Source organism: Sinohyriopsis cumingii, chromosome 6 (genome assembly GCF_028554795.1).
Source record: "Sinohyriopsis cumingii isolate HCF-2022 chromosome 6, ASM2855479v2, whole genome shotgun sequence".
NCBI lineage: Eukaryota > Metazoa > Mollusca > Bivalvia > Unionida > Unionidae > Sinohyriopsis > Sinohyriopsis cumingii.
Window position 1 is genome coordinate 163,068,554 of NC_142966.1, and position 24,743 is coordinate 163,093,296.

Here is a 24,743-nt window from a genome sequence, read left to right on the forward strand (position 1 = left end):
GTCACGCTTCTCCTTTATGAGCACCATATCAGTTTTCATGTGTAGGTGAAACAGTCCAACATATTAAAAATGCAACAAATTCCTTAAACTAAAGAGACACTCAGAAATAAGGTCACTGTGATCTGCTTTTGATATCTGCTTTTGGTACAACTCTGCTGGGGATAGAACCCATAACCTTCCGCATCCGAGGTGGATGCTCTAACCACTAGGCCACCGGAGCAGTCTCTTAGATATTGTTGGAGTGTTCATCTTTATGTGTACCCACATTTGTTTTCTTGAGTTTATATAAAAGTCATTCAAGCATGAAAATTTTGTTATGATGACCTAGTTTTATATGCTTGTGTTACTCTACTTCACATTCATGCACATAGCAATTTTTATGAATGTAGATGAAGTGGATCCAAGATGATGTGTAACAAAGCTAGAAAATAACAAGTCACTGGTGAAAATTGGTTAACACTGACCTAATTTTGGTATCACTTTTCAGTATATAGGTGAAACAAGGTCAAAGGTACATTTGGTACAACAAAGAAACAGCTAATCATACCAAGGTCACTCAAGCATGAAAATTGGGTCAATGACCTAGTTTTGGTATTGCTGATTTATTCTCCCCAATGAGCATCCGCACAGTATTTTTCATTTGTCTTGGTGAAATAGAGGGGGCTTTAATGAACAAAATGATTTAACTTGCACAACTCTTTATGATAGCATATCTGCTCCTAACGTTGCTGGCAAGGGAATAATACAATGAATATTGAAAAACCATTTAGGCTGCAGCAAAATTTAATCTTGTTAACGCTAATGCATTTGGATAAAGAAACAACTCAGTGACCATATTTTGCATGATTTATAACTTTATTTTTCAATATAGTTATTTAGAAGTAGTACACATTTCTAATGCAACTGATCCTTCGAGTACATCATGTATACCTAACCATTCATAACACTGTGGCCTTTTTCTGTGCGCCCTCATATGACCTAGCATACTGAGTATATGTCAGTTTAGAAGAACAGTGTGCACACAACATGTTGGCAAAGTGTTTACATTGCAAGGAAAGTAAATTTTGCTCTCTTATTCTACAAAAAATAATTTAAACCACTAACACCCAAAGCATTGTCATTTCCACTGTCAAATATTCTAGCTCTTGCAGAAATGTTTACCACAAGATTGTAAACAAAACTTATGCACCATCACATCTTAAATCTACAAGCTATCCAGCCTTATGATATATATTGGAAAAATTGCCACAACCAATACAATTTTCAGATGGCATTTCATCAAAACAATAATTTGGCAATTAAAAATTATTGCAGCTTCTTTTTCTTTTTTTTTCCCATAGGTATGCTATGGTTAGGTGGTGTGCCCACTGCCTCAAGGTCATTATGGTGACAAGGAAAAATACAATACAGTGACCTGGTTAACACAGGATCTACTTAAGACAATTTAATGAAACTTGACCCAAGCATATCATCATACTGTGTACAACAGCCATGGGAATGGTGCTAACTATTGGAAAACAAAAATGTTGCGATTTTTTTCATTCAAGGTGTGTGAATAATTTGACAGTATGAAAAAAGCACTTGGGTTTTGTGATGCAGCACAAGAAGGTTATTTTGTGCCAAGGGCAATTGAGGTACAGTGTCTTGCATAAGGTCACCCCATGGTAGCTGACCTGAACTAAGCTGATGGTAGGATCTTAACCTGTGCTCTTTTGGTTGCATTTTTTGCCTGCTAACTACTGAGGCACTGTGAGTTTAGAAAAAAAAATGCCAATCAAGCTTCAGGTGATGTTGAGTCCTTTCTCTGCCATCCAATTGTGCACGCACTGTACTTTCATGGAAGAATGTTCAAGTATAATTATACATTCATCTTCACACGCTAATTCAGTATCACAAAATGTCTGATGTGTTGGCTTATCAAAGGTTCATTTGTACAATTTGTTTGATGGGACCTTTAACAAAAAAATCATAAAGGCAGATGACCACTTAACACATTAACCCCTAGCGATGACTTAACGGGGCAGGAGGTAGTAGCCTACTGCCAAGCTCTGTAGCATCATGATCATTCAGGATACACTAAAGTGGGTGGTATTATAGAAAGGTAGAAAGATGTAGCTCTACAATGATACCAAATAATCTGGAATATCTAGTTGCACTACAAATTACAGATAAAAAAACTCATTTATTGGACCCGACTTTTCTACCCAAAATTCGCCTGTGGTCGGAATCTGATTTTGTGTCCGGATTTTAGACTTTTTGGTCTCAGATCTAAGGCAAACCGGTATGAACTGCAAGCAGACAGATGAGCCTTTGCAAAAGGTAGGATAAGATGGGCATTTGGAATAAAGAGTGGTCTCCATACAAAAATAATGGCTCCATTTAGCAAAAGAAAATTTAAAATTTACCATTCTGCTCATGCGCGAGTCAAACAGCCAATGAAAAAAGATGTTTCTAACACAACTAGGCAGTATGTTATTGAAAGATCACCAGGGATTTGGTGTTTTCGGATCTATTCAGAAATAGCTTTCAAAACACGTTTCTTACTCGATTTTCAGGCGAAAATGACAAAAAGCTCCAGGGGTTAATGTGTTAATACAGGTTTGACTAATAACACAAGCCGCTAATACAAATGAGTATAGGTACATGGATTTGATGTACACCATGCTGAGCCACATACAAAGGTATTTATATCATTAGCATAAAAATTTGAACATGGGCAAAAAAATGTCCTGTAGTGTCTACAATTGTGGTTGAATGAAACATGATCAGCATTTATAATAAGGAGCAGTCTGACTTGCATTTCAAATTTAATCTTCCAGGTTTTTTTTGTTTTCTTTCTAACAATGAAAATGTATGGTAAAACATTTTTTTTAAAAAGTGGATATGATGAGACCAAGTGAATAGATGATGAAGATTACCCAGATGCCCAAGTGGCACTACAGATGTCTACTGAAATACAAAAAAAAATGTCAATTTAAAAAATAGATATTATGCAAGCTGAATACATGTAATTTAGAACGATTTTGTTTCTTTGGCAGTAGAGTATTATTACTTAGACTAAAAGTAGAAATTTTATCGTGGCAATTTCATTCAATCCTGAACAGGAGATAATGTCATTATCTTTCATTTTGACAAAGTTCTCTTCTACCTTTTCATGCATAAGAATGTTGACACATTTCTCTGCTTGACCTGAATCTTATCCCATGATATATACTACAGAGTCTTTTGGTGAATTATCAAGCATTCAGCAGATAAGGGTGAGACTGGATGAAAAATGAACCCTTCACTTGCATACCGTATGTGGGGAGAAAATTTAACATTTGAGCCTTGATCATACATATTACCCATTGTTCTACACATAAACAGCATGGAGTTTTTAACAACCAATCATGCTCTGTATTATAATTAACTATCACTAAACATTTTATGATTAGTGTACGATATACAAATAATACAGTGAAACAAGCATAATACATTGAAACAAATGTAACACAGCAGAAAAGAGTCTGTGCAAGTGTTACATACAAGTTTTTAACTTCTTTAATTAGACTCTACATGCACGTTCAATATTTATTGTAGACACTATTCAACTATAATTGTATTTACTTGTGGTTTTTAGCATTCACCAAACTGCTAACAGCACAGACCTAGATCTGCCATGATGTAATGCTGGTGTCTAATGTATCAGCAAATCAGGGTCTATGATGCCTGTTCTAGTCCGACATGATTTCAAGCAAAAGGCATGGACATTGATACTACAGTACATTAAATGATGGCACATTTGGGTCAATACTGTTTGCAATTAAATGCAAGTTGTACAAAATAAATACAATACACTTTGGTCTAATGCCCAACACAAATTATGTATTTGGGAAACAAACTAATAATATACAGTACTTAATAAAACATAGCAAAAAAAAGAGACATACCTAATACTGACATTCATAAGGTAATTCCAAGTTAATATCAAATAAAACAGTACCACTGTTTACTTTGTCTTAAAACAACAATATTCATAACACATTTTAATACATTTTACACCATATAATAGCTCCAGATTTATTTTAAAGTTCTTTGTCTTCCATGTAGTATGAAACTGTTTTAATTTCCAAGACATCTTATTGGAAGCTGTGATGTTATTTTTCTTTCATGTTGCAATCAGAAATCACTTAAGGATCCAAATACACATTTGGATGAAATGTGTAGAGTTAAATATTTATTTTCAAAAATGGAAAAATATATCAATTTCAATGTTTACTCATTTCTAATTATATAATTTTTAAATCACAATACACCCAATTATTTGGCACTTCGCTTTAGACACCTGTTTCTTTTATGCTACATAATATGCATGATGTTTGTGAATACACACCAAAGCAACTCTTCTGTGGAATATATCCAGTATTCCCTCATCATAATGTTGTCCATGAGTCAGAGGTACTGCTTTATAATAATGTACATAAGCCATACAGATTTACCACTACACAATAATGTCCGACCCATGACCATTCATACCTTATAACAGGACCTGTTATAATTAAGGAAATTATAGTAAGAGAGTGCTGTATTAACTTTTTCATTTACATATGATTTAAGTCATGACGGTTCTACCATTATAATTTAGCAATATACTGTTAAATTTTATTCCAAAAGGTCATAAGTTCAATGACTATATCAAATTATTTATCTTAAATACAAATTAGTTCTATAAATAAACCGTGTAACACACTTTGCAAACTTTATCTAAAATATACATTTTTAATGCAGTTTGCCATTGTCTGTCATATTAAAGTGCAGATTTAATCAATGGACAAATCAAAACAATCTCTGCAATAATTTGTTAAAGCATATAAATTATAACGAGATACAGTATGCATTTCATAATGGCACTTTGCAATGAAAATAATTCTGAGATAAATTAGTGTACATTCATATAAAAATGATAGCAAGCAAGAACAGTAATTGTAAATCAAAGCACAACCCATGAAAATAAAAGGGATTCTTGAAGATTTTCTTTAGGTAAAATTTGATAAGAAAACTTAGTACATCTATCACTAAGAATTGGGGTAAAATTGTACAAACAACAAAATATCTGTGGAACACATAAAAAATTAGTCAAAATAGTTCAGATATTTATCTTAGTGAGATCTGTTTCCATAGACATGTATAATGATTACATTTATGCAATGAACCAATAAATCTAGTCACAATGACTTAAATTTCTCGACCTTGAGATTTATACATTTTTTTTCTCACTGAAATACATGCACTCCATTTATTGCTGTACATTAGCACAAACCCACTGTTATCACTTTATGTCTCGATCTGGAGAGGCAAATTAATTTATTCTTCACTGTCCTTGAGAAAATGATATGTTGGAGATTCTTCTTTACCCATGAAATCAAATGGTCTACTCCCAACCTGGCTGAGACAATGAGACAAGGAACTAGTATCTTGACAGAGGTTGCAATGTACTGTTTGCTGAAAACCCAGGACAGCTTTGCACCCATTGAAATGTACCAAATGAGATTGATAATGAGTTTAACTTCAAGTACTTATTTATCAAGCCTTAATGTAGGTTCCTTATTAGATAATACTAATATCCAATTTGCACATTTTTTCATTGGTAAAAAAAACATCAGTCCTGTTGGGCATGTTTAGCACATATAATGACCTTTGAAGGATTTCAAGACAGATCAATAAATAGATAAGATTAAGAAAAGAGAACATAAGAAAGACACACTGAATAGCCAGGTCTTAAACAGCAACCTATGGGAAAATTTTCCTCATTATTCTTTTTAATGTTGTTCCCATTGCTCAATCAATTTAATTCTAAAATAAATGTTCAATCTATATTCTTAAAAATATTCATAACTTTTGTAGATTCTTTTTTGGATAAGAAATTTTTTCAGGCCATAGGCACAATTTCCTACTAAAAAAAATCACTACATAAATTTATCATTCAGAAATTCTGGTGAAAAGGGTTTCATTCATAGCTTCCTTCCTTCAGTCTATTTTTATTTCTGTTTACATTCGGTAAGGAGGCAGCTGGAGTCTGTCATCTCCAAAATAAGAGACAACAGCCAAATACAGAAAGTGTAAAACCAATAAACCCTTACACATCACCTTTGTTCAAAGACTAGTGATACATTTTACATTTAAACACTGTATTTATTATCAAATGTGTACAAGTTTTAGCTCTCAATTCGGTACTATTGCAGAATTTTGCAGAGCGTTTTTTGAAAAGTTGGAACCAACAAATATCTTAAATGAAACAGTGACTACTGTGTTGCTCCATTAACTATATTTGGATGAGTGAGTGAACAAGTGAGTGATTTGGATTTTTAACATAGCTATAACAGTTTTTCAGTCATATTGCTATGAAGTCTGCATTGTAGCAGTTTACAGTGATGTCTAGCACTGGGGCATCATGACGCAGACATGTAGCATGATGATCCCACCCAGTCACATTATCATGATGCCAGGCTGACCAGTCCTAACACTAACCTCTTAATGCTGAGTGTCAAGCGAGGCAGCTGTTAATACCATCTTTACCACGACCTCCTGCATCCGAGGAAGACATTTTAACCACTAGGCCAATCTTTTCTGATTAATAAATTGCTACGCACCCAACCCATGCACCCCTCCCCCCACCCAAAATGGGGGGAGGTGGCTTACAAGATTGTTGATTATTTCAAGCATTTATCCTAGAATTAATTTTGTAATCAATATTGTGGCTTTATCCAATTCTTAAAGTGAGAGATAACAGCCAATTTAAAGTTACAATGGTAGACACAGCACATTTAATATTTGTTTAACAAAACTGCTTCATTTGCAAGACCAAAACATTTAAGTGACTACTTAAAGAGTTAAGAAACCATTGTTGGGTTAGGAAGTACATGGCTGCTTACTGCAGAAAGTGGGTGACCATTTAATATATATTTGTTATATAGGAATTCCACAGCGGGAAATGGAAACTGTCAATGAAAGCTGGTCACCATTTGTGCTGGTTTGACTAGTTAACTCTCTCTCCTACACACCACACACACAGTAAAGGAGGAAATTATATATTGCAGCATCAAGTTGGGTCCTCAGGCATAACTGATACAGCCAAAATATAAAGTGTAAATCAAATTACCGATATATCGCCCCAGTTCAGACTCTCATGAAACACTGGTCATATGATTCATTTGCTTTCAGATATTCACAAGTTCTGATCTATTTTTGTGTTCTTATAAAACTTTACTTAGCCTTACTTAAACGTTTTTAAAAAAAAAAATCAAAATACAAACTGTTCTAACAACGTCGGTCCATTATCTTTTCTAGGATTAAAACAACTAACCTGATGATTGGAAACCTGTGGAGAAGTGTTAACATTTTATCTAAAACATGGAGATCTCACATGTACTATATACACCTGCTTACATGTCAGAGCCAACTGCAAACTTCATAGACCCAGATATGTTATTGAATTTTGCTCTTGCAGATTTGAGTCTATGCAGTTTGTAAGGATTAATAAGTAGAACAAACAATATAGGCCCTGATATAGTGGTGCATCATGTGATAGCACTCGGGGTCTATAATGTCTGCTGTTAGAGTGGATATACAAACGAAGTACAAACAGTACCATTATAAGTATCCATGACCACAGCTCAAAATGCATTTTTGCAAATAGATTTATGCCATACTGTTTTTTCTTTCTTTTTTAAAGGTGTATTTAAATTTAGAGTTTTAGACAATACATCAGAATGATCTTGTTGTTGTTGTTGTTGTAGGGTTTAATGCCATTTTTCAGCACAAGATAGGCTATACATGGCGGCCAGCATAAATGGTGAAGGAAAAACCTGGGAAAACCCCCACTGATGGCGTAGCTTAGTGTACAAAATAAGCTTCATGCAAATGACATGAACCCTTGTATAGGTAATTAAAAAGTCAGTAAATATATACAGTACACCATGCAGGATACCTGCTGCTATAATTACTATTGTTAAATTAATAGAGATGAAACTACATTGAAAAAATCCTCAGATTCATAAATATGTCCCAGTAAATAGAGTAAACATTATTTTATCCTTGTTTTATTAGATGTCAAACATTATTTTATAATGAGCAAGACATTTTTTTTTAAATTTCTGTAATGTGCTAGTCTATTAGATGAATTAAAAAAAAGCCAATTTAGAAATAAAAGGGAAGAGGATATTCACCCCATATACAAATGGCTACAGGCAGAAACTAGGGATTACAAACTACAATACCAGATCGATTTCTGAGGATTAATTTATCTTAAGACCTTATCAGTATTCAGAAACGGCCAATTGCATTGGACCACTTGGCCACTAAGGGCCCTACACAGCTTTTATACTTTAGAAAGGAACAATAAGCATGACATATTAAACATAAAAGCTCTGTATAAGCATGCATCAATATAGAGACTTTCCCAGCCAGCTTTACTGGTATGTCATATGAACTGCAAACAGACAGATGAACCTTTGCAAAAAGTATAGGATAAGATGGGCATTTGGAATAAAGAGTGGTCTTAATTCAAAAATAGTGGGTCCGTTAAGCAAAAAATTTTTTTAAAAAAATCTCCAACTTTTACCCTTCTGCTCATGTGTGAGCCAGATAGCCAATGAAAAACGATGTTTCTAACACAACAAGGCAGTATGTTACTGGAAGATCACCTGGAAGCTGGTGTTTTAGGATTTATTCAGAATTATCTTTCAGATGAAGAAAAAAAAATAAAATCCAGGGGTTAATGTGTTAAGAAACAAAATTTGAGGCATCAACAGTAGTTCATAATAAATTGGTTCCACTTAATTTCCAAATTAAAAAAATATGATATTTAAATGCAGGTAGGTAACAGACCTCCATACTAGTTAAAGATCATAGTCCTAATACACGCACCTATTCGAATGCTGTCTCGAAACTAAAGCTCACTGGTGAATAATCATTTATTTATAAACAATCTCAATCTCCAACACTTAAAATCACTTACTATTAATATATGAGATCTACAATGAGACTCAGTCAAGAATACAAATGTAGTCACCAAAAATTTCAACAGAAGTCACTAACTGTCACGATCTGGATGGAATCGAGCAGATTTTGTCCTGTCTATCACTAAATCTGAACTGTCCTTTTCCGGCCGACTAATTTCTGTATTTGAAAAATGCACCGGGGATGGTGGTAAAGTGGGCGATAATACTGGCAAAGAAAGGTCAAGGTCTCTTTGGTCAACTTCCGGTATCAGCTGTTTTAATTTTGTCACTGCGTTAAGAAGGGCTGCACGTTCAATTTCCAGAGTCCTAATGTGAGACTTAAGGTTGCTTTCGGAAGTCTGATAGTTGTGAAGCATGCTCTCTATACTACGCTGCTGACTATGAGCTTGCTGAAGCTTCTCCAGGAGTTCCATATTTTGTTGCTTGAGACTGCGATTAATTTGCTCCAGTTTCTGAATAGTGTCCGACTCACCCTTGACAGGGGAATACATCATCTCTTCCTTTAGAACATGATATTCAACTTCGTAGGCTTGTAATTGCTTGGAGATATCCAAGAGAAATGCCTTAAATGAGAAATTTTGTTTATATAAAACTGTGTAAATTAGCATACAATTATTATATATTTTTATATATAAATAAATGGTCTCCTTAAGTGATCATCAAATATCATAACCCTTAGCTATATCAACAAAAATCTTTGAAAACTATTAACTATGTTAGCGAAAACACCAGGATCTAACATCAACAACAGAATGCATGTCAGGACTTGTGCTAAACACCAGAGATCCAATTAATGAAAATTAAGCCTTACTTGTTTTTGGTGGGGTTTTTTATGTTGGAGGTTCTACCCAATTACATTTGAATGATATGGCTTGCTATATCTCTCATTGTATTACACAAGCCAACAGGAACTGAAATTGGTCAAGAAAAGTATTCTACTTATTTATTGAATCAACTCAAGAGTCCAATTCACGTGAAAAACACAACACTGAAAGGACATGGCAGTACACAACACTGCAGTGAGTAAACCACTTCAACAAATGTAATGGAAATTAATACGCCATCTTTATTCTCATAATGCAAAATTTCTTGAATCTCTGATGCACATCAGAACTTGTAAATTTACAAGTGCCCTGAAGAGCATGTCCATGTTCAAAGCAGTGCAGTTGCCATTCATTTTATTGAACTTCCTTCTATATGTACCAGTAAAAATAAGCTATTTGTGTGATAGATGCCTGTGGATAATAATAGCATTTAACTTCATCAGCCTATTTGACACTTTTGATAATACAAACCTATCACAGGGGTACAGCTTATTCAAAGTTTGTTACATAATTAACGTAATCTTCCAACTGTCCTCATGTCATAAGAATTTTATAACAATAGTGAAATAACATCAATTTTATGAAGACAGTTTATTAAATTCAAATTATAACTTCTATATGAAATAAGCTCACTTTACAGTCTTATTAATGTCAAGATCTGCAGAAAAAGCAACATTTTAGTCAATTATGTGTTGCCAATAATAATGCCCTGATCACAATAACATTAGAAGCATGCTCCAGTACACCTTGAATCCAGCAATCATGAAAGATGAAAAAAAATCCATATTCTATACAGAAAAGTTCTTCCCAACCCTTCTCTCTAACTCCCTTTAACATCACTAGGTGGCTACAGTTGAGGGATACCTTAACAAAAATACTTGCAGGGAGGTATGGACAGGTTAATAGTAATTTGATTGGGTAAATATTGATGGCTGCCTATTCTGTGCCATGAAACCTGCTTGCATCATCAGGATCACCACATCCTCTAATCTGACCTGGAGAAAGTTCAGGTCCATCCAAAGGGTATGCAATCTGATGACCCTGCATGCTGAAGCTAGAGCTATCAAGAAACAGGTTTAATATGATAGCAGCTTTAAGGTGGTAGTTGCTAAGGGCTCAAACTGATTTGAATTGATCCATGACAGATCCCACCAGAAATTCCACAAGGGAAAACAAGGTTGAGATTTTGGTTAGTTCAAAACTGGGCAATAAGTCTGATAAATTCCTGTCATGATTTATATCTGCTCTACCATCATGCTAGAAATTCCACGAGGGAAAATGAGGTTGAAAGATTTTGGTTGATTCAAAATTGGCTAATAGGTCTGATAAATCCTTGTCATGCTCTATATCTGCTCTACTGTGATGTCTACATGTGAGAGAGACCATAAAACGGTAGCCTTTAAGGACAATGGGTGCCAACGTTTCTAAGGGTAAGAAAAAAAGTCAATTTTAGGATCGAGACACTTCAAATTGCACCAGTACTGGAAAACCTGCCACTTTCCCTCATACATCCTCAAAGTGGAGGGCCTTCAAGCTTTTGAGATTCTCTCCAAAGCTGAAATTCTTTTGTTGGCAAGGCTCTCCTGACAAGAGTCTGTTGTGAAGGATTAGCCTTTTGTGCATTGATGATGCGTATTGGTTTTGTGGGGGTTTTAGCACATGAAGGGCTATACAAGGTGGAGGAAGAAATTCAGAAGACCCCAGGAAGAACCACCAACTACTCTCAGACTTTCTCACATATCCATGATAGTTTAGCCGAGACTCTAACATATGTGGAAAGTGGAGAGTTTGGCAAGTAATTGGTAATGGCAATTATCTTAGAAAAGAGCCAAATGTCTAATGTGGGCAGTTAAATTCATATGGTCATGCCAGCTGAGAAAAATAGACAAACCAGTTTACACAGATCTGATGATTTCATCCCACCTTGTCTGAGGAAAAGGCCACCACCACAGAATTGTCTGACTCAACGACTATCATTCCATATACTTGGTTTTTTCAGGAATGAAACAGGTTTCCTATCACCTTCTTTTCTATGATGATGATGTAGAGAGGTAACTCTAGTGACCCTCATTCACCAATGATCATGTCAAAGTTGGGCAATATATGAGCTCCCCCCAACCATAAAAGCTGGCATCTGTATAAATCATAACTTCTGTCTTGAGTCATTGTTTCTTGTGCCAATGATTCGTGAAAGACCCCTATTTTTTTCAAGATCATGACTTTTGGTCTAGACACCTGGAAAAAGGGCACTATTGGACTAGCAGAGCTATTTGCAAAGGTGGCCAAGGAGAAAAAAAATCCAATGCCGAGTAGTCCAAAGAGTTGAAAAACTCTCTTGATAACCAAAAGTCTGATTGACCTTGACATATCCATTTGCAATATTGGCATGGCAATGTCCCATTGGCATTGGGTAGCAGAAACAGCCTGAAATAAAACCACAGAAGGTCCATTTGAAAAATACAACCAACATGCAGTTGTTGAGTACTGACCAGATCTCCTTCGTTAAAATTTCTGCCTTCTCCCAGTGGTAAATCCATCATGAAAGACAACTGGATTGGATAAATGAAATCTGAAGCCCCTCTTCAACAGCTTGGATCATTCTTCATTCTCAGGAAAAAGCAGGTTGTTCAAGTGGTAAGTCAATATCAGTTGCTAGGTGACTTGACAGAAATATTGTTTCCCTCATTTTTGCAAAGTTCCTTCCGAAATTGAGAATTATGTTGTCTACTGAAACAGGATTGAGAATGAAACTGTTGGCTTTCAGTGCTATTCATCCTGTCAGACTTCTAAAGACAATCTTCTCTATGCTGCAACTGAAACTGGTGGCAGGACATTTTTCTGTCCACTTTACTTTATAGAAGGCTGGTCTAAATCCACTGAAGCTTGGACCTTATAGGCCTCGTTTGCAGTTGGTACCTCTGGGCAAAATGAAATTGGCAGAACTCTGTAGATTTTCTCCATGGCAGTATTTCATATGCTCCACTGTAGGAGCAGCATCTGGTAAATCATCAAGGTTATTCCTGCAATCACTGCGGGAACTATCCTCATCAGATATTCTGTCAACATCACAACCTAGGGGGCTGGGACAAGGCTTTGCTATGATCCCCATATACTGTTTGATCCCTCCAAAAGCCACAGGCTATAAAGACTTGCTCCAGTAGTTGCATCAGCAACTGGGCCAGTGTCAGACATGCCATAATTATGTTGAATAGTTAGCTCAGCAAGTGGTTGGGCAGTTGGTATGGATGGCCTCTCTAATGAACAGATGGCCCAGTTTTTGCCTGGAGAGCCAGATCTGTAACCTCCTAGCTGATTTGTATGTCAAAATGAATCAATCAGCTAACCGGACCCACATACAGCTCCAAATAGCAAAGTACAGCCAGTTGGTATAAAGCTGCTGACCAGCTATCATAAGGTTGCTGAAGTTACAGAATTCTTTTCAATGATTGCTGAGTACAACTTGCTGGCTGGTACCCAGAATGGTGTTATATGGTCAAGTGACTCATATACATCTGAAAAATACACCATGCACCCAGACTTACAGGTCCTAGAGCCAAGCACAAGCATTGTGTGTGTGTGTGTGTGTGTGTGTGTGTGGAGGGTATATATACCCACTGGGCAGCCTAGAAGAGGGAGGAAAGTCAATCATACGTTCCAATTCAATGTTGCAGAAATAAGAGGGATGAGAAAGAACAAATTTACCCAAGGAGGGCAAATGTGTTGCATCCCGTTTTAATTGCCACATTTGTGACTGACCATGCCTGGTGAGAAATTTTGGGTGGCAAGTCAGCAACCCCTTGTTTTTCCATTTGAAGTTGCACTGATGTGTTGCTTGCTATTGTCACTGTATGCACCATGCTGGAAGAGGGAGGTACCATCAAAATATCTCCCACTACACTGTCTTGTGATATTGTCACAACTTAATACATTTCAAGCCACTTTTCCTGGACTAACTATGTCTCTCTTTATTCTTAAGTCCTTATCTAAGTACTGTAGCCCACAAGTTTTCTGACCATTCTTACAAAAAAAACCAGCATGTAGTTGTGTATGAACATCTTGTACATGCTAGTCATATCCCATATGTGTCTTCATTTACCTTAAATATTTTATATTTGTGTGCTTGATCGACATGGTCTAATTTCTGAAAGTACAGTGAAATTATTTTGGAGAAATAACAACACTAATTGTTCACTTGCTGAAATAAATGCTCATTAGCTAAATGTTGAAAAACTATAAGCAGTGTGCACAAAGACAACCAACAATGTGTACTAACTAAACTGTGTTGGGGCACATTACTGCAACAAGTTCACAGAATTAAAAATAATGATAGCAACACAAAGTATATATCTTTACAATCAATGCTATACTGAATTTGTCAACAGATGGTGTAAAGATACACAAGACTGACTTAGATTTCTTGACAGGTATGAAACATTATATATAAGCAGAGGCAAAACCCTGGTAAACAACTATATAACCACCTATGAGATAATGAGAACAGTTGGGAAATGATTTTTCCCTTTGTCTATATGGAATATAGAACAGAACGATCAATTTATTTGTCTTTTCATGACTGCTGGATTCACAGGGTAGTGGAGCATCTTACTATAATGAATGTGATTGGAGAATATACTTAGAGAAGAAATGGAGATCTGACTGAAACCAATATGACGTCATATTCTGCTGACCTTTCAATTTATTGATCAAATTACAGCTTTCTCATTTACAAAAGTGTAAAACTTAATTCATTAGAACATGTTATTTCTAATAACAACCCTCCCTAACATGAAAAGAAAATGCTTATTCTGATATGTTACTAAAATAAGTGGAACATAAATTCCAAATGTCAGCAAAACATGGATCATCATCAGTACCTGTCAGGTCGACTTATTATATATATATATCTTGAATTTAATTAGATTAGCTCCTTATAATTAGTGATGCTTACATATATATACACTAAAATACACAGACAGCAGATAAACAAGTAGGTAGACAGGTAGGTGGATAGGTAGGTTGATAGATTTAGGTCACCTGATTTATCACTCTTTCCATCTGAATCATACTCATCTCTGGAAGCGTAGTTTTTATAAACTCAATGATTGACTCAAAGGAATCACATTGCAGTATTAATTCTCTGTGGTTGCCTAGCAACTCTAATGCCACTTTGAAAATTACTTGGAGTCCTTGAATCAACAAGAGATCTGAAAAAGGATTAAAGGAAATTAAACATATCAGAATATAAAATGATGGCTTTTTAAAAAAATATTTCACACATAACTTTTATCCCCACAAGGCAAATTAAAACACATCACTAAATGAGTTTCTCAAGTGTTTCCTTGATTTTTCTACATAATTTTATGAAATCCATTGTATTAGGTACAAGTTCAGATGCAACAAGACAATCTTACTTATTTTAGCAACTAGTATGGACACAACACATAGGCACTCTCCTGGAAACAACACATAGGCACTATTTTGGACACAACATATAGACACTATCTTCTGCACAACTCATAGGCACTATCCTGGTCACAACATACAGACACATAGATACTCTCCTGGGCACAACATATAGACACTATCCTGGACACAACACATAGGCACTATCTTGGACACAACACATAGGCACTATCCTGGTCACAACATATAGACACTATCCTGGACACAACACACAGGCACTATCTTGGACACAACACATAGGCACTATCCTGGTCACAACATATAGACACTGTCCTGGACACAACACATAGGCACTATCCTGGACACAACACACAGACACTATCCTGGACACAACAAATAGACACTTTCGTGGACACAACATGTAACAAAATCATCTTTGGTTATGTGCATGTTCTCAATAGATGCATCTGAATTAAATGACTTGATATTTTAGTGCAATTAACCTTTCTGGAACTAGCTGAATCACATCTGTTTGCAAAAACCAAGATGCTGAACTGGATGCACATTTTATTTCCTATTTAGGTTTCAACACTGGTTACTGCAAAGTAGCATTTTTCACTGTCAACAAATACTCAGTAAAGTCACAGAAAAAGTATGAATGTCTTTTGTAGGGACTACAGTAAGATGCAATAATGACTGACTGGTCCAATTAGTGCAGTGACTGCTAAAATTGGCATTACTATCTAACTGTAGACAACTAACTCGAAACCTGTAGTCAATACAAGGTTAATAGGCATATTTGACAGTAAAATTGAACTGGATGTCAAAGTTATTAAAAGTCGCATAACAGACTAGGTCAATAATATATACCCCTTTAATAGGTATGATTGTGGCAAATAAATAAATTACAAATTTACAATAACTGTCAAATAGCATCTGTAAAACATGAAATTCTTGCAATAACTAGATCCAACATTAAACAAGTGCTTACAGCATACCTCCTGCTTTAACAGTGATAGTCTGACAAAGCCCACTGTTGACTATTGATCTTATGACTCCAAAATGAACAGGCCTCTTCCATGCTTTAAGTGCAAGCCATCTATAAATGTTTTGTTAAAGATATGATTATGAACTGCAATTTTTGTTCAGAAACCATTTCTCTTCTTTCAGTCACAGCGACTTTGACTTTCAGACTCCAAAATCAAACTGTTTTCTTCCTTACCCCAAATGCAACTTCTGATGGTGTTTAACTCTAGTTTTGTGCAGAAACCATTTTCTTCTTCACTCATATGACATTTACCACTGACCTTTAGACTTCAAATTTTATACAGTTCTTCCTTACCCCATGTGCAAGACATTTTCAATGTTTGGAAACTATACATAGTGGATAACTCAATTTATTGTGCAGAAACTGTAGATGGTGGAGAACTTGAGTTATCATATACAAACCTTTTTAGCCAGTGACATGTGACCTTTTTATTCTGCATTTAGCCAGTGACCTGTAATCTTTTGATTCTGCAATCATTAGAGTTATTTTTTAACCCTAAGTACAAGCCATACACAAAGTCTGGTGACTGTAGATGGTAGAAAACCTAAGTTACTGCATAGGAACCTCAAGTTATTGCACAGAAACTTTTTGGGTAACAGACAGGTGGATTCAAAAATGGTGATAGCTTTTAAAAGGCTGATCAGACAGACTCCATATTTTACAGGATGCAATATCTAATCATGACACAAAAAGCATACCATGTTTCATTAAAATATCTCAAAGTGTTCTGGAGTCATTAAGTAAAATTAAGTTTTATGGTTGGATGGTGAGATGGGTTGATTCCAGTATACTTACTTCCCCCTTTCATTTGTTGGGATGTGTGTGTGTGTGTGCTTGATTTGGATTTTTAATGTAGCTTTAACAATTTTTCAGCCATATCACTATGATGTCTGTAGTGTGGCAGTTTATAGTGATGTCTAGCACTGGGGCATCATCAGATATGTAGCATTATGTCCCACCCAGTCATATTATCCTGACACCAGGCCGACCAGTCCTAACACTAACCTCTTAATACTGAGCACCTAGCGAGGCAGCTGTTAGTACCATTATTATTACGTTTTTGTTATGACTTGGCCAGGGTTTGAACCCATGACCTCCCGCATCCAAGGTGGATGTTCTAACCACTAGGCCACAAACACGGTCTTTGTTGGGATATATTTGTCAGCTTTTGTTGCTCGAGGCAAAAATAGATACTTGTTAATGTATGTATCTGGCCAGTTTTTCTCCATATGCCAAGGCAGATGTAGCCATTTATCTCCATAAGATGGAATAGAAGGAAAAATTTCCACCATGTTAAATGCTGCAAAGTTTCTGGTTTTGGAAAATTCTGCACATTTAAATTTTGTGCCTTTAGCATTTGATGGGTCAGATTGTTTAACTCCATAAATTTCCAAAAGAAGACATTTTCACAACTTTCTACTTAACCATTAAAACTGCAAAAATAAAGCTATGCAAAAATGTCTCCACAAACAGTAAGCATAATGTTGCATTATAGTTTCATTTCTGATTGGCACAGTTCTGTACAGCTTTTAAAGCAAGATTTACCAATGAATATCTTGAAATTTGCAATAAAACTGTACACGTTTCTGTTAGTATTCAAACCAAACCATTCATAAAGTTATCATCCCAACACCTTAGCTTTACCCTTGGGAGTTGGATCCAAATTCAAAAAAGTTGTGTAAATCTCCAACTTTCCTCCAACCATATCTCAAGGTTTGAAATTCAAGGGTAAACAAGTGATATCTCTTATGAAAGAGAGACTCCTTGATTCACATTCAGATATTTAGTTAAACAAAAAGAATGTAAAAAAAACAAAGCTTTTGCAAAGATTGATCAATAACACAGTTCAGAAAATGTCCCATAAATAAGTATATCTAAAGCTATTCCTTAAGCATTCCATATATGTACACAGTAATCTAGAAAAAGTTATATCATATTTTGAAGGTATGCACTTATACAAGATTGCACACACACATGCACATGTGCATGCATGCAATTACACACACACATCAATTTGTTTTGATCAGAAAGCATACTTTTTTTAACCAAACACCAGACCTGGCATCTGTTCATGACCTTACCATACACCCTGGCAACAAAGCCAAGAGGAAACTGTGAGGCAAACAGAGTGAGAAACCAGGGTGCAGCATAAAGAGTAGGGGAAATCTCATGCTCCTCAAAATGATTGTACAGATCCCTGTAGTTGTCATGGATTAACCGTGTCAGTTGATACAGCTGGATCTGAAAATAGATAAAGTCTGTATCGATCTTGCACACAAAATAATGTTCTTCACATCCTCTAGGAGGTTCTGGTTTAACATGAATAATTAGAAATGTGGTTATGAAACAGAGATCCATGACAGACATGTGGAAAGAAATGTGTAAAGACACACAGGAAAACAAGGGTAATGTTTTATGCCCCTACTGCTGTCATAGTTGGGCATAAATGAAGTTTCACACAGTTCTGTGTCTCATCTATCTGTATGCCTGTCAGTATGACCAAAGTTTCTGACATTCAAACTTTAAATACAAAACTTCAGCATTGCTGATGCTTATGATGGCTTGGCTGATGCCAGAAAAGTGACTATTATAGTTCATCATAGTTATACAAGTAAGACAACAACAAAGGGTTACATGAAATAGTGTTTCACCTGAACTATTAACTGCCCCTCACCATCAAAAACATGGAATCTTACTGTTAATGGAAATGTCTCTGTTCAGAAAGTAACATAAATGTCTCATAATCTGTCAATGCAATTGGATAAAAACCACAGACCCTATTATAACAAATGAATGCATTGTCTCGTGACAGTTCATAAGTCATTTCTCATTGGCTACATATGTAATAATGTCAAGTTGATATCTATGTAACCATAGCTACAAGTAAATAAAGCCACATTGTTATCATGACCTTCTGACCCTGAAATGCACGCCACTAGACAATAAACTGAGAATAGTAGCAAAGTAAATTCAGTCAAACAAAAATATGTGCTCCAATTAATTTTTAAAAATTAAAGTATTTATTTGATCATCAATTTTAGTGAGGAATCAGTTTTTGATCATAATTTAAAAATTGAGAAGATGTAACTTTTCTTTTAAAAAAATGTTAAAATGGCTATAATTGTAATTTCTTACCTGTAGTGCAATCATGTTTGGACGGTACTGTTTCCTCAGGCCCAGGTTGAACATAAGATGCTTCCATGCTTCAAAGGCCATTGTCTCTTCCATCTATATTAATTTTAAAACAATCTATAATTAAGTACTTTAAGAGGTATCTACTTCAATAGATAAATAATTGCTTTCTATAAAACAAAGTGCATGACAAAAATAGCCTAAACAAAAACTTCATCTAGATGTGACAGATAAAGGGATGAAAGGAAAGACAGAATCAAAGATGGACCAACAAGGGTAAAACTACATGCCATTTCCATATTTATGTCTGGGCATACAAGTAAGAGTTTAATGTTGTTTTTTCTGAGTTTATTGTGGTATAAACTGTCAGTTGCCAACTCACACGGCAAATAATGCCCGAAGGGCATTATGTAATCTGTGTGAGTCGGCAACTGACAGTTTATACCATGATAAACTCAGAAAAAACAATGTTAAACTCTTATAATTGAAATTTTAATTATTTGTTATGTTATTTTGTTTGCATCATTAAAAAAACATAAATCTTAATTGAGTGTAGTAATACATGTTTGTGGTTTTTCTGTTACGTAGCTATATATAGCACTTGGGATGTCCAGCTTGATGGCAATAAGGTCATCATAATACCAGTCCTTCAACCAATGGAAGCCAAATTTATTCAATTTTTTTTTTTTTAAATGTAAGAATGTTGTTCTCCTTTAATGCTTACTTCGTGTCTGCCTTCACTGGCAGTGTTTATCTTATGCTGTACACGTGACTCTATTTATAGAAGTGGAAAAGTAGTTCTCCTTACAGTTCATACTGAAATGAACGCAATTCATTTTGATCACGTAACATTGTGACCAATGGAAATGTTTCTTTCCTTTACCAGCTACTGGCATTGCAATTATATCTAAAATGAAATCAAGGAGGTTCCTCCACTAACAGGTAGAGAGACCAGATAAAACATGCAAGGTTAGAAAGTATGAGTTCATAACTAAAATCTTAAACCACAATCATGTCTCATATCCAGTGTTATTTGCAATGTTTCTACTAAATGAAACAAGAATCCAAGAATTTATGATCATGAAAACAAATGGATGTTTATCTACTCATTACATTGTCTACTATTCTAATATTGAACTTCTCCTGAGAGAACTGTTTTTCAACAGAGTTGTTCAGTGAGATGGTTTGTTGTTTTGTGAACTTATTGCCATTTTTGACACATGATAGGCTATACATGGCAGCCAGTATATTTAGTGGAAGACAAACCAAGGAAAACCACAGGGAAGAACCACTGAACCAAGGGAAGCTACTTTTAAGGTTTCTGACAGACCCTAATTGGCATAGTGAGTCTTGACAAGAAACTGAAGAGACCAATATCTGAAATCACGTACATTTGCAACTCCAGCTCAGTGTTACATGGTCCTGATATAACATGGAAAAGCTGTTGGATCCAATTCTACTGGATGAGTACAATGCAATGTACTGCATAATAAGGTCACCTCACCTTTCCTGAAACCCATTATAGTGAGAGTCTAGTGTATGGTATTAAACTTACTGCATAGACCTGTACAACATTATAGTACCTTCAATATGACCAATCTGGGTACTAAATATTTCCAGCTGAATATACGTAATACATAGATAAATGCAGTACACTGATTTCCTAATCAGCATTAAAACCTATTTGGAATGGTATAGATGTACAGGTCCTTACAAAATATACATTTTGTTTGCATTTCATTTGTGCTTCATTTCATCTGATATTCATTTGATTTTCATTCCATTTATGTTTGTATTGAATTACCATTTGAGTTTTGTATCAAGATCATGTATTCAGACTCTCAATAAATCAATTCATGACTTGGATTCCCATTGTGTCACAATAATAAAGCCATCAATGACCGTGATTCCTAATTTGTCCTAATAATAAACAAATCAATAAGATTGATTATTAACCAGACCTTGATTCCCATTGTGTCACAATAATAAACCAGTCAATGACCTTAATTCCCACTGCATTACACAAATATATATTTTACTACCTATATTTTTTCGGTATCACTATATCTCACCATGACAAGGAATAAAATATATCTGGTTGCTCGACTATAGCTTGAGGAATCCCACCGTTTGATCCCCAAGGTAGGAGGTAGAAAATTTGAAGAAGATGAAATATTTGTTCGTATAAGAAGGATCCCAGATATAAAAAGCTGGTTATACCTTTACCATACCATACCATACTTTATAAAGTTTAACAAACACTAGCAAAGGAAAACTCGTGGGGAGATTGTTGTTGTTGTTCTAGGGTTTAACGCCATTTTTCAGCACAAGATAGGCTATACATGGCGGCCAGTATAACTGGTCGAGGAAGAACCCTGGAAAACCCAGGGAAGAACCACTGACCAATGAGAATTGTGGGGAGAGGAGATGAATAATGAAAGTGAAAAGGGGGTACAAAATAGGCAAGGAAGAGGGAGATATTTCAATATTTACATGCATGAGTAGGATTCCAGCTACAAAACTGAGTCCCTGGCAGTATCCTACTTCCTGGTCTAACAGACTGTAAGCCTTTAGGAGATTGAATAAAGCCAGCTGACCTGGGCCCAGCTGTGTGGAGAAATATGGATGACCAGGGAATGTCCGACCTGGTGTTAATAAAACAACATGTCTTATCAAATCAAAAAGAAACATCAATGATATTACCATCTGCATTCATCTTTATGGTATATTTCAAACGACATAAATACATAGATGTAAATGTACATTATGGTAATATGTTCATATAACTCAACTTAATTTGAATTAAATAAAACTCTAATCCAAAAATAGCAGCAATTAAAAAGACTGGTTGGTCTGGGATGAATAAATCTGTCTACAGAAAGTTTTTATTTTCTATATTCCGCATAATGCCTTGCAATGGCTGATTGTGTGTGCCTATAGGCATTATATTTGTGATATATGGAAAAGAATTTCCCTTCAGGCATAAAAACTAAATTTTGTTGTTGAAGTTATCTGACTTGCCATCATTTGCTCTTTTTATGAAGTTATGTCCCTTGTACTACCTTAATAACAATATTAAAAACTGTGTGCTGCTTTGCTCAGACCTCTGGTGGTCAGATAGAGTAAAATAAAGTTGCAAAATTTCAAATATTAAATTTATTGCAACATATTAGGCAATCCCCAACCTCCTCTTCTCTCAGACTGATTACATTTTGTATGCTCAATCAATGGCTAGTGAAGAGAAGAGAATGGAGGCATGGGTGGTGTGCTCAAAAGCATGTTTAATCTTCCAAGCTTTGATTCAGATACAAGTCTGGTATATAATAAAATGAACATTTTCTTTAACTGCATCAATACCAGGTATATTTTACCTGCTGGTATAAAAAAAGTTACATGTTTTAACACTTAGCATCAATGCTAATTAAAATAAAAGGGATTTGTACATAAATCTGGTGTATATGAAATGAAAATACCTGCTATATACTGACAAACAATTTCTTTTACAACTTAACAAAATATTATAATTTACAAGGTTTTGTGAAATGAGGTCTAACTTTTTAAAATCTTATTTTTCCCATTCTTTTGCAGGCACCAATGACAATATACAAGATGGATAAAAGAAACGGGTGGTTTACAAATTATCCCTCATTGGAGAATCTATGCAGGTCCTGCCTTTTATAGGTCCAACTTTACAAATTAGCTGAAACAAGATCTAACATGAGTATTCATCTGAGGTCAAAAGTTATGAAACAACGTAAGAAATGAAATATGCCACACACTCTTTGCACTGTCAGAATAACCTACTGCAATACTTATTTAGATACATCAAATTTCGTGTCAAATGAACAAGAGTCAGAGATAGTTCTTTCAAAATAGTTTGTATTACATAATGAGAATGTCACGTGATTTCTACAAGTAATATGCCACAGTCAGGCATACAATATGATGTAACAAAATGATACTAACATATGTGACTGAATTAAGATATTTACCAAGATCTGAGAATGTCATGTGATGTCTATAAGTAATATGCCACAGCCAGGCATACAATATGATGTAACATAATGATACTAACAGATGTGATTGTCAAATGTCTGAATGAAGATGTAACATAATGATACTAACAGATGTGATTGTCATGCGACTGAATTAAGATGTAACATAACGATACAAACAGAGGTGATTGCCAAATGTCTGAATTAAGATATTTACCAAGATCTATGAGAATCGCATGCTGATGTGTGGTAAGTTGCTTCAGAAGTTCCGGGTAGTCACCTTCTGGAATTTTCTCCATTAGCTCTGGGTAATGGAGGTGATGCTGCTCAACAAGAAGCCACCATATCTCCTCTCGTTTGGACTGCGGAACACCTGCAGAGTCAGATTTAGCAGACTGAATTTATAATAATTCATACAGTATCAATTTTTGTAGATTCCATGGTTGTTACAGACCACAAATTAAACCATAGTAACTCAAAGGGACTGATGTTCTAATTTTGTTAACGACTTTCCAGGAAATACGCAATAAGTTGGGTTTTTTCAGTCAGTTTATTCTTTCAAACTGCTGAATATTGAAACCCTCTTTAGTATATTTCAGAAACTCCAAAAGATTTTATTTGATAAAAAAAAAGTTTTTCTTATGTGTGACTTGGGAAGTTCATGAGATACCTGTAAGTGCAGTAAAAGATTCAATGTTATCTTTTTTGATCTTAATCCTGATATCATGGATAGAAGATTAATGATCTGATCTAAAAAAAATGCTAAGATATACCCGACTGCAAAGTTTCAACTTACATTTGCTTTCAGTGTAATTCAACTATGGGCTGTATAATTAATGCAACCATAGCTAAGTACACCTAGAGCATGGGATTGTGTACTGAAAATTGCCACAGCAGTCAGTACATTTCTATATATGTAGCAAGGTGTGATCACAAAATTCATTTCAAAGGAAAGTTGGTGGTGAGAATGGGGTCAAAGGTTACTGCTGACAATAATGTTTAACAATAATGATGATAATAGCACAGATATGTCACAACACATTTTCATAAACTTTACATATTAAAAGGGGAACTGGGGAAGATAAGCTTTATTAGTTTTATTGCAACTTGTCAAGATGATGCATCATATACGACTCTCACATGTTGGCACAAGATAACAATAGACTGGTCTTCATATCTTCTAAACAAGTAAAGATACCAATATGGAGCTGACGAGGTAAACTGTATACTTGACCAGTCTGATCCACTGAGTAATTAGACTAACTGTAAAATATGTTTTGGGTAAGCACCCAAATGATCCATGCAGCAATTGTACATCAACTGACTGAAGAGTTGGGCAACC

General features: G+C 35.2%; 1 protein-coding gene across 3 annotated transcripts in view; it reads right to left on the minus strand.

Annotated features, from left to right (window-relative positions):
• Positions 1-836: 836 nt before the first annotated feature.
• The window catches only part of LOC149798441 (TBC1 domain family member 1-like), a 138,824-nt gene continuing 114,917 nt past the window's right edge, over positions 837-24,743 (minus strand). For all 3 annotated transcript variants that reach the window (XM_089963631.1, XM_089963630.1, XM_089963632.1), the window contains 6 exons: positions 23,619-23,774; positions 21,900-22,051; positions 19,410-19,502; positions 18,356-18,515; positions 14,858-15,027; positions 837-9,562 (listed from right to left, as the gene is read on the minus strand). In XM_089963631.1, the coding sequence (XP_089819757.1) occupies positions 9,071-9,562; positions 14,858-15,027; positions 18,356-18,515; positions 19,410-19,502; positions 21,900-22,051; positions 23,619-23,774 (1,223 nt within the window). In that variant the 3' untranslated portion in view covers positions 837-9,070. The remainder of the gene's footprint in view (positions 9,563-14,857; positions 15,028-18,355; positions 18,516-19,409; positions 19,503-21,899; positions 22,052-23,618; positions 23,775-24,743) is intronic.